The following is an 11,940-nucleotide window of genomic DNA, read 5'->3' on the forward strand; positions in this document are numbered from 1 at the left end:
TGTTCTTTGCCATGCCAAGGGTTCCTGGAGGGAACCCTACAATAACACTTTTTAATTTCTCCCCTTGATTTTCCATCATTCCTCACTGATGCTTGTTGAGCCATACTTGTTGCTGTTGAGTCAATTCCAACTCTCAGTGACCCCATATGTGTCAGGGTAGAACTGTGTTCCATAGGGTTTTCAATGTCTGGTTGTTTAGAAGTAGAGATACAGCCCTTTCTTCCAAGGTACCTTTGGGTAGACTTGAACCCCCAACCTTTCAGTTAACAGCTGAATGAATTAACTGTTTGCATCACCCAAGGGACTCTTGATTAAGCCAAGGAGGTGTGTTTATCCTTTGAACAAAATATAGTTCAAATTTGACTTGTGATGGTTATGCCCCAGTTAAAACTATGCATCATGGGGCATGAAATCTTTTGTTTCCAGTTACATTTATAATGAAGAGCTCCAAAACTCCTTTAAAATGAGCAGGGAAAGTAAGACTGACTATCTGAGCCCCTTGGATTTGTGGTGTGATAACAGTTCTTAAATGGCATATCATGGCACAGAGGCATAGCCTAAACCCGTCCCAGGGCTCCCAGCTTTGATAATGTATAAAACTCATCTCTGGGTTAATTAAGTACACATTCCATCAGACAAGAGTCTTGAGCTGAATGGATACCGGGAAACATAATTCATAATTCAAACAGGTAAGGAGCATGGTATAACATTAAGCTAGAGCCAAAGAGAAGGCAGGTGTTGACTGGAGAACTTTGCCCTATGAGAATGTAAGCATGCTGAAGGACAACAAAGTAAATGGGTGTTCTGGTTACCTAGTGCCATCCTTACAGAAATTTATCACAATGGGATGGCTTGAACAAACAGGAGTTTATTCTTAGAATTTTTGGAGGCTAGAAGTCCAAGTTCAAAGTGCCAGACTCTAGGGGCTGTGTGAAAGTCCCTTGACCTTTGGCTTCAGCTCTGCCTCTTGCATCCAGCCCACTGAAGCTAGAGGCATCTCTTCACTCAGGCAGCTGCTGGCTGCTGAGGCTAACAAGCCCAAGGTTGACAAATAAAATGGCACAGTCATAATGGTACCAAAATACACAGTAGGCCATTCATTCAAATCCACTGAAAATCCCAAGGTCAGCAGAGCATGGCAGGCTGCTGAACAATGACATGGCTCCATGCAGGGTTCAAGTGTGCCATAAGCTAGAGACTGTTCCCCAAGGTTTCTGCTTATATACAGGAAGCAGACTACATTCCCTAGGCAGCTACTCAGCTGCTCACAGTAGATTCCACCATGGAATTGATTACTAGTCTCATCATGGGGAATACTACATCTAGCTGCCCAAGCTGACATATAAAGTTAACTACCACAATAGAGTAATAACTTGAATGTTTTTATGAACATTATCAGTCAAATTTGTACTCTAATGTCAACTATATGTGAGTGATGAGTGGTTCTGTATTGTTTTGAGAGTTCTGATTTCTTCAGATGTACCTCTACATTAGTTTGGTGCTTTGAGTAAAGTGAGCAATGGGGATGAACTCAGGCTAACTTAAGTAGAAAATAAATTTACTGGAAGTATTTGGGATTGTTACCCAAATCCAGTAAAAAGCTGACTAACCAGGTCCCAGCAAAGGCAGGAACCTCGGAGGACTGGTGTCAAGGGAAAGGGGTCAAATGGACACTCTTCAGGCATCCCCTTTGGATAAATCACCTTGACAACTTGTCTGCACTTGTCTCACCCAAATTACAGTTTCAATTCCAGGGAGAAAGAGTCTGATTTACCTAGTTACATGCCCATCCCTTGGCAACAGTTCACATATGACTACATGCAGTGCAGGAAGACAAGTTCTCTAAAGAAAAGTAGAGATGCTGTTTGCTACAGATATCAAGGAGAAGCGCTGCTAGGCAAACAGAAACAGCAGGTGTCTACTTGACTTGCAAAACCTCTAGTTTTTAACATGAGCCAGAAAACCCCAAAGATAGACAACCACTGTTTTGTAACATTTGATTCTCTAGCTACCCATTGCTGACATCCTCGATAGGAGCCGTAGGGTGATGGCCAGTTTCTTTGGATTAATTTTTTTTCATCTGTCTAACCTGACCTGATCTGACCCAGGAGCCAAAGTACTTCTTCAAGAGCTGAGAGACCCTAGAATAGCTGGAGGCAGTTGCATATGTGGTGGAAGGCTTCTGCAGAGATTCCTTTGATTTGACATGGGCATGTGTGATTTGTCCTGGCTATCCCACTCTGTTTGCTCAGGAATGTCACTATGTCTAGAGACCAGGATGGCTTTGGAATTAGCTAGTTGATCAGTTTCAACTTCTGCCAGCTGATTGTTGATTCTGGCCATCCTCTACCATGTCTGGCTTAAGGGCTGGGATGGTTGTAATATTTTTCTTCTGCTTTTCAGTTTCTCCTTGCCTGAAAAATTGGAATACGTTGTCACCAAGTATGCTGAACATTCACATGATAGATGGGCCTGTGACAAGGTAGGGATTATCATCCAGCTGACAATTGTCAGGGGAAAAAACAGCCAAAGAACATTAAAGGGTCGAATCCTGGAAATCTGCCTGATTTGTCTAAGTGACAGACACGCCATTCCAAAAGCATTCATTATCTCTGAGCAGCAGTTTCCCAGGCTTGGTGGAGGTTGGTGAGATACACGGCGGCAGCTGCTCCTACTGCTTTTCCTATCTCTCAAGGAAAAGATTGATTCTGGAAGTGTTATGCTCTGTCTTAACATTTCATTTCCTGAAACTTGTGCCCAAGCATGTGCTTGTGTATATTTGACAGTAATGCTTAATGGGTGGGCTTTGGTTCGTTTGTTAATTGAATGTAACGTTGAGATTGAATGTAACGTTGAGAAAGGGAAAGAGAAATGGAAAGCCCCATGCTTGGTTTTGTTAGGAAGCTGAATGATACTCTAGGGAAGACACACAATCATCTTCCTGTGGGAGGTAGAACTTTAGACACTCCCTTATTAATAAGCCTATCCATCTGGTGTTTAAAATTCCTCACCACATGAGGTCAGGCTGCTTAATAAGTTTAATTGCTCTGTCAGCCCTTTAATGCTGGCAGGCAAAGTGGGAGGACCATGCCAGAGACATCCAGGATCCTGTGGGCAGCCAGTTACATTGGGACCATTGCACAGCTGTAGCTTACAGCCGATAGCAGACTAACCAACACAGAAGGCCACAGAAAATCACCTCCATTTAATGTGCCCTCAGATAAGGGAGACCTCTAACCCCTGGCTTGGAATCTGTATTGATCTGGGCTCTGTTCTGATTTTTCATGAGTCCCTATTTGGGTTTGATGATAATAATGATCATTCTAGTTGTAAAACAGGCAAATTCTTAATGATTCTAGAGCAGAGATTGGTAAAATTTTCTGTGAAGGCCCAGATAGTAAACATTTTAGGTTTTGTAGGCCATATGATCTCTGTTGCAAGTTGCACCTCTACCATTGTAGCATGGAAGCATAAATAAGACAATGCATAAACAAACGAGTATGTCTGTATTCCAATAAAACTTTATTTACAAAAACAGGTAGCTGGCTGGAGTTAGTCCACGGCCACAGCTTGCTGCCCTTGCTCTGGAGCATCTGTGCTTTCTAAGACATTTTTACATATTACCATTTGGAGCTCTGGTAGCATAGTGGCTAAGTCACTTGCCTGCTAACCAGACGGCTGGCGGTTCAAACCCACCAGCCACTGCTCGGAAGGAAGGTTGGGCAATCCTACTTCCGTAGTGATACTGCCTCGAAAACCCAAGGAGGGGTCGCTATGAGTCGGGGCCGACTCGACGGCACATAACAACAACAACAACAACCATTTGCTCAGCCTTTGAGTTAGAGAAGTGACACCTCCATAATTAGGTGCTAATATCCAGTCCATCACTAACCCGTGTGGATTTTACTGTCTAAGGCTTTCTTGAATTAGTATTGTTCTCTCGATCCCCATGCCAGGGCTATGTCTGGTCTACCATCAAAGATGACATCATCTCTTGCCTAGATTAGACTGATAATCTCCTAACTGGTCTCCCATTCTCATTTTTTTCCTAGTCTGTTCACACTGCAAGCAATAGTTTCAAAATGCAAGTTGTATCATATTTTATCACTTTTCATCCTGCCCAGTCCCTTCCCCTTTTTAAAAATTGCTTAATGGCTTCGAACTATTCTTAATATAAAGATGAAAAACATTATGACCTGATAACACTTGGGTCATGTGACCTCTGCTGCTATCTTCAGCCTCACCTCTCTCCATCCTCTAGCCTCTAGCCACATTCCCATCTTTCTCTGTCTCTCTCTGTCCCTTTCTCTCTCTTTGGCACTCTGATCTTAAGAAATTTATAATTCCATAGGAAGATATGATAGCATAAATTATTTTCTTAGCAGTCATAAATCTACTTTTTTATTTGCTTTCTTTTCTGGTAAAAGTCACTACCCTTTTCCTTTTTTTATTGCCTTCCTCTTCACCCAAATTAATGTGTCTACCCTCTAGTTAGTGGTTTATCCTCCCTTCCCTTCCCATCCCTGGTAACTATCAAAGAACATTATTTCTGTATGAATCCTTTTCTTGACTTTATACAACTGTGGTCTCATACAATATTGATCCTTTTGTTATTGACTAATGTCACTCAACATAATGTCCTCTAGGTTCATCCGTGTTATGAGATGTTTCACAGATTCATTGTTGATCTTTAATGTTGCATAGTATTTCATTATATGTGCCATACTTTACTTAAACATTCATCTATTTATGGGCATTTAGGTTTCTACCATTTTGCTATTGTGAATAATGCTGCAATGTGTGTCTTTTCATGTCATGGCCCTTATTTCTCTAGGATACATTCTGAGTGATGAGATGGCTAGATCATATAGTATTTCTGATTTCAGCTTCTTAAGGAAATGCCATACCATTTTCCAGTGGTTGTACCCTTTTATAGTCCCACCAGCAGTGCATGAGGTTTTCAGTCTCTACACCATCACCAGTCTTTGTTGTTTTCTGATTTTGAAATTTGCTGTTAGTGCAAATTAAATTAAAAATTAGTGAGGTGATACCTCCTTATTGTTTTGATTTGCATCTCTCTATACATTCCTTTCTTATTGGCCCTCTTTCTTATTATTACAAGTGGCTGAAATGCCTCTTAGTCTGAGCCAGGTACTCATCTACACTCACACATGCTCCCACTATTCATCTACTCATCTGTGAAATAGCAGTACATGTGTGAATTCCCAGGATGCCTCTTGCCACATTTCTCAAATACTTGCTTTCTTAGTATCTTGTTCTTTTTTCCATCATATATTTGTAATAGTTGCATACATTTTTAATATTTTTCAATTATATATTTACTGATGTTGTTATTTGGTTAATATCTCCCTCTGCCACTATAAGCTTCATGAGAGCAAGGCTACATATTCATTCCCCATTGCGAGGTGGGCACTGATTATCAAACAAGAAAAAAAGAATATTTCTTTGCCCTCAAGAACCAAATAGTCTTATAGGAGAAATAGAATAAACCAGCCATTATGGTGGTGGTTAGATGCCATCGAGTCATCTATGACTCATAGTAACCTATGTGCAACAGGATGAAACACTGCCCAGGCCTGTGCCAGCCTCATGATCCTTGCTATACCTGAGCCCATTGTTGCAGCCACTGTCAATTCACCTGGTCAAAGGCCTTCCTCTTTTTTGTTGACCCTCCACTTTACCAAGCATGATATCCTTCTCCAGAGAATGGTCCCTTCTGACAACATGATCAAAGTAGATGAGACCACGTCTGGCCATTCTTGCATCCAAAGAGCATTCCAGCTGCATTTCTTCCAGGGCAGATTTGTTAGTTCTTTTAGCAATCCATGGTACTCTCAGTATTCTTCACCAATACCATGACTCAAAAGCATCAACTCTTCTTCGATATTTCTTACTCATTGTCCAGGTCTTTCATGCATATGAAATGATTTAAAATACCATGGCTTGGGTTAGGTGCACATTAATCTCCAAGGACACCTCTTTGTTCTTCAGCACTTGAAAGAGGTCTTTTGAAGCAGATTTGCCCCATACAATACATCGTTTGATGTCTTGACTGCTGCTTGCATTGGTGTTGATGGTAGAACCAAGTAATAAGAAGTCTGGTCAACCTCAGCCACTCCAGTCTCCAAACCTGCCACACTGCTTTGCCTCCTTCCTGACCTCCTTCAGCCACTCCAAACCTGCCATGCCACCATGGTATAGGTCATTAAGTGCTGTGATGGACATGAGCCCAGGGTTAGTGCATTTAAGAGGAGCCCCTAATCCAGTACTGGGACTCCAGGAAGGCTTTCTAGAGCTGGTGACATCTATATCATGTGCTATGGAATGGATAAGAGTTGTTGGGCACAGGGAAGCAAGTGTATTGCTGACCATGGGAGCAGCATATGCAGACCCATAGAAGCAAGAGAGAGCTTGGCAGGTTTACGTAACCATAGTTCAGTATGATTGGGTCATAGAATAGGGCAGGGTAGAAGAGTAAGTGGTAAGTCTAGAGAGGAGAACAAGAGCTCCTTCTATAGCTTTAGAGGTCATGTGAAGGAGTTTGGATTTTACCATGATGTCACGTGGGAATCTGAACATTTCAAAGGAGTAGAGCATCCTTGTCAGGGTGATTTTATAAATATTGTCTCACAGTTGTGTATAGCATGGAGTCCATGGAGAGGTGACAAGACTGGAGGCAGGGAGACCACTCAGGAAGCTATTGAAATAATCTAGATGAGAGCTGATGGTGGCTTAGGCTAAATTGCTGGCAGGGAAGCAGCAGTCAAGCCAATAAGTAAGTCTGGAAGGTTGAATGAATGTAAAAGGATACACAGAAGTGGTATCAAAGAAGACTTTCATGTTTCTGGCTTGGAAAGTGAGTGGAAGCTCGTCCTCACTCACTAAGATATGGGGAATATAAGAGAAGCCATTTAGAGGAGGAAAAGGCTGTATTCTGTTTTAGATATGCTAGGAAGTACCTGTAGAACATCCCAGCAGAGCTTAAATAGGTTTGGAAATTAGGAGAGCAGTCTGGCTTGTAGTAATGGTTTGAGATCATCCACTTATCAGTGGTATCTGAAACTATGGGACTAGATTAGATCACTCAGGAACAATGTGTCTCTTGAAAGGAGACAGAAGCTTTGGGAACACACACATTTAACAAGTGGTCAGAGACAAAGATTGAAAAAGAGCAGCCCACAGTCTTTGAGCTATAAAGTTATTGAAGCAGAGACTCTCATCTTTCTAACCACGGCGCCTAGAACAGAGAGTCTGGCATATACCATAGTAGGCACTCAATCAATATTTGTTGAATAACTTTGAACTTCGTAGACTTCTATGACTAGAAAACACAGATTGCTACAGTTACAATGACAGTTTTGCTCAGAGTTGATGAGCAAGTGCTCTGAACCAAGGCAGGCACCTCCATGCCACGGACATTGGGTCCAGTCCCCTCATTCGTACCTTTCTTCTGTGCTTGCCTGTGAACATGACATAGTGACCTGAGAAGTACTGTTCTCTTGGTGTTTTTGAAACATCCTTCTGACGTAAGTGGGTTTGAAACACAAGTGAGTAAGTGGAAAGGACAACAACTAAAGCAAGAAGGAATAAAGCAGCAGAGTTCAAGATTCAGGGGGCAGAGAGCTTGACAGCTTTAAAGCATCAATTAGACATTTTCAAGAGAAATTTCCAAGCTCTGTCACTCTCTATTATTGCATTTGTTCAGTGAAAATAGAAGCAGGGATTGGGATCATTAGCAGGGTTCTTTTAGTGTCAAGAATATTTGAACTGAAAATATTTCTACAGAGTCAGAATGGATGGAAATACGGAATTTCCTTGGATGAAAATGTGAAGACCCACCCATTGATAAGGCCTTTCAAGACATTAACAGAGAAGGTAAGGAATGGGCCTCTGTGTGGCCATGATGATTTTCCTTCCATGAGAATTGAGTCAGAGGGTGAGAGGAGTTCAAGGTACATTTACCCTCAACTTCTTAAAGACTTTGCAGGATTCAATAAACTACTCCTGAGCTTGCCAGTGGGCAACAGCCTCAGGACGAGTTTCCAAGATCTCAGCCTCATGTTATGTTCTGTGGCTCTAAGAGCCCATTGGAAAAAGGAATACTGTCCAGCACCTAGAGGCCCAGTTACAATGAATTTTCATTTCTCCTTGGAACTGAACAAGGAGTGTTACTAGTGGATGGCAACATTGCTGGGAAAAAAAAAAAAAAGGTTAAAACTTACTTCTAAGAACATGGAAGATAAGGGAGTAGAGAAGAGAATTTTCAGGTAAATATAGACAGGTCTCTCGTTTTCAACTATTTTACGAAGAAATTGGTGGAATTCAACTCTAAGCTGTCTTATATAACCTAATAAGAAAAGTTCCTAAGCTTTAGCTCCAGTGCCACGCTTAGAGGAGGATATGTACACCTCTACATATTTTAAGGGCGCTCTGGTAGCGTAGTGGCTAAGGCACTTGACTGCTAACCAGCAGGCTGGTGGTTCAAACCCACCAGCCACTCCCCGGAAGGAAGGTTGGGCAATCCTACTTCCGTAGTGATACTGCCTCGGAAACCCAAGGAGGGGTCGCTATGAGTCAGGGCTGACTCGACGGCACATAACAACAACAACAACATATTTTAAGCATCTGTAAAATTGTGTATCATTCAAAAGCATGCTCTAAATCTAAAAAATTCTGCTTCTCAAGCTCAAGTGAGAATATTTTGTAAATGTACCCTGACAGTCTTAAAGAGCTACTAGAACACAAGGTATCCCTCTCCTGTTCTCTTTTTCTACAAATGTGGATAATGTCATTAAGTCTGGTACATTCCAGGCAGGAGGTTCTATACTTAAAACATCAGAGAGACTGATGATGTGTGTAAGGTAAGATGCTAAAAAGTTGAGTCAAAGGAGGCTAACTCAGACAGTACCCTGTCTATGGTGGGAGTTGAGGACTGCTTCTACAAGGAGCCTGGCCAGCAGAAGGCTGAAGTGTGTGCAAAGCTCATTTCAGATTTTCTTCCAGGAGAAGGAAATTTATCGTTGGCCTGCCAGAGAGTCCCTAAAAACCATGCTGGCTGTTGGCTGGACCGTGGAGAGGACCAAAGAGGGAGAAGCTGTGGTTCAACAGAGAGAAAATGAGAAGCTTCGAAGCATGTCTCAGGCCAGCCAGGTACAGCAGCCATGCCTAGAAGTTCTTAGCCAGGAGAATCCATAGAGAATTTGGGAAAACTATCCGTGGGGGTAGGCCAGGATCATCAGCTAAGATAAGTTCTGTGGGTCATTTGGGGATATCACATATCTTTGACAGCTGAAGTTTGGATTAATATAACAATACAATAATATATAATAATATAAGAATAAGGACAATAATGGCAAGCCCAGTGATTCTGCCTTTGCTTCCCTAGGGCAACAGTTACAGCCCTGCTCCCCTTGACCTCTCAAACGTTGTGCTTTCCAGAGAACTCCAGGTCAGTGTCCATATTTTATAGTGTATTCTTCAGAACAGCATAACATGCTTTTTAAAGACCCTTAAGTGCAGGACATATTACTCTCCTAGAGTTAAAGGTTCAACCCACCAGGCACTCTGAGGAAGGAAAACTGGGCAGTCTACTTCTGTAAAGATTTACTGCCTCTGAAATCCAAAGGGGGTCGTTATGAGTTGGAATGGACTCGATGGCAGTGGGTTTGTTTTTTTGTTTGGCTTAGAGTTAAAGAAAAAAATAAAAAGAAAATGAAGGCCCAGAACCTACCATCACTAAAATATCAAAAGCAAAGAGGGCCACATTGTGCAGAGGCCACAGGGAAAGTCCTAGCAGATTTAATCAATCATCAAGGAGGTAAGGCTTTGCACTTCTTTGCAGGATACTACAACACGGTGCTACAACACAATAAAAGGAAGAGCAACAAATTACTGTATGAAAACCCAAAAACAAAATTAATAGAATAACCAAGAGTGAAATCTGTGAGACTTAACCTCTAGTTGAAGGAGCTTGCTTGGTCCCTGTAAACCCCTTCAAATGTAAAGACAGCCCATGTATCCCACAGTGGGTTCGTTCAAATTCCCCTTGATGGTGCCAACCAGCTGTCATTGCAAGATATAGGGACTTACAACAGAGAAGATGAAATCAAAAGCCCTAAATTGCCTCTAGAGGGTGTTAGTCATTCAGTGTTAGAATCCTTGCCTCCCATTTAAGATCCCTGGGTTCTGTCCTAGTCAGTACACCTCAGGCACAGCCACCACCTGTCTGTCAGTGGAAGCTTGTGTGTTGCTCTGATACTGAACAGATTTCAATGACACTTCAGACTAAGACAGACAAAGAGGAGAAGCCTGGTAATCTGCTTCCTCAAGTAGCCTATAAAAGCCCTATAGGTCACAGTAGTCCAGTACTATTGTTCTGGTTCACCATAAGTTGAAGGCCCACTCTAGCAGCTACCAACAACGAATTGCCTCCTGCCATTCCTCTCCTGCACACATTGGAGGCTATTACTTGACCTGGGGCAATTATTCCTCCGAAAGACTATCAGAGGAAACCCTTGGGCCACAGAGAAGATTTCTTTCTAAAGTTTGACCTTCACTGCAAGTGACTATTTCATGGGCCTGGTAAAGATGAATTCTATTTGAGAAACCTTGTCCATAGCAGTGTTCTCCAAGATGTGGTCATTCTTAGTGTGTTAAGCTAAAGGCTTCTAGGGACTCTAGATCCTTCTCTTTAGCTACCTTGACCACTTCTTCTGACTCCCCATCTCAGGAATAGGGTCTTACTTACCATCCATGCATCTTCCGAGCCTCAAGATACTGAATTCCTGTGACAAATGAAGTACTGCCAGATGCAATTTCAAATGGAAATGTGTGTTTCTCATAAATGCATTAAACTGTCAGGATAATAAGTTATAAGGGAAGGACAGAATTAGAAATTGTTTTATGTGTGTATGGAAAGATATAAAATTAATGAAGTACATAAGCACAGGCTAATTAATGATGGGAGACACTTAGCAACTACTGTTAGCATTTGGTGGTGCTCTGTTCCCAAGGCTGCCTGAAATAGCCTGGGTGATAGAGACCCATTTTTCTTGCTTGCTTTCTCTCTGAATTTGATTTCCTACGCATGACATAGGGGATGGTGGAAGTCGTGGCTGAGAACTATCACAATATCTGGGCCAAGAAGAAGAAGCTGGAGCTGGAGAGCAAAGGTGAGCCTGGTTCATGACTTCCCCCATTAGGGGGCAGGTATCTTTTCCCAGAAGTCCAAAGGAAGATTCAACTATGTCACCATCTCTCACCTTCCTGAACTCAGGTGGCGGCAGTCACCCTCTTTTGGTACCATATGACACCTTGACTGCCAAGGAAAAGTTCAGGGACCGAGAGAAGGCACAGGACCTGTTTAAATTCCTCCAAGTGAATGGCATTATTGTTTCTAGGTGAGTCATCTTTCATATGATGTTTGAGGGACAGGGGTGGGAGGGTATGAGTGTGGTCTCTCCTCCTTCATGTATTTAATCTCATGCCTACAGAACCAGTGAAAGTAAGGTTAACTCTTGTAACTGAAAAAATGTCTGAGAAATGAGTCCCTCTTTTCTGTAATAACCGGACTGGTAGATACCAATTTTTAAAATCAGTTACACCATGAAAAATTATATATACATGCCTTAAACATTTCATTTAAAACTAAAACTTACAAATATGAAAGAACTCTGCTGGTGCAATCGTTAAAGAATTTGGCTGCTAACCAAAAGATCAGCAGTTTGAACCCACCAGCTGCTCCATGGGAGAAAGATGAGGCAGTCTGTTTCCAGGAAGATTTACAGCCTAGGAAATCCTATGGGTCAGTTGTGCTCTGTCCTATAGAGTCTCTATGAGTAAGAATCGACTTGATGGCAGTGGGTTTGGTTTGCTTTTGTAAATGTGCATTCCTTCACAGTACCTTCCCTTGTGAATGGT

The 11,940-nt window shown here is 42.0% G+C and overlaps 1 protein-coding gene across 1 annotated transcript in view; it reads left to right on the forward strand.

Annotated features, from left to right (window-relative positions):
• Positions 1 to 11,940, forward strand: part of RYR3 (ryanodine receptor 3) — a 585,899-nt gene that overhangs the window by 422,544 nt on the left and 151,415 nt on the right. Inside the window, exons 52-57 of the mRNA XM_007940521.1 lie at positions 2,404 to 2,482; positions 7,807 to 7,896; positions 9,025 to 9,171; positions 9,407 to 9,469; positions 11,117 to 11,192; positions 11,297 to 11,420. Of these exons, the coding sequence (XP_007938712.1) occupies positions 2,404 to 2,482; positions 7,807 to 7,896; positions 9,025 to 9,171; positions 9,407 to 9,469; positions 11,117 to 11,192; positions 11,297 to 11,420 (579 nt within the window). The remainder of the gene's footprint in view (positions 1 to 2,403; positions 2,483 to 7,806; positions 7,897 to 9,024; positions 9,172 to 9,406; positions 9,470 to 11,116; positions 11,193 to 11,296; positions 11,421 to 11,940) is intronic.

Source organism: Orycteropus afer, unplaced genomic scaffold (assembly GCF_000298275.1).
Source record: "Orycteropus afer afer isolate SDZICR_OR568_19922 unplaced genomic scaffold, OryAfe1.0 scaffold00068, whole genome shotgun sequence".
NCBI lineage: Eukaryota > Metazoa > Chordata > Mammalia > Tubulidentata > Orycteropodidae > Orycteropus > Orycteropus afer.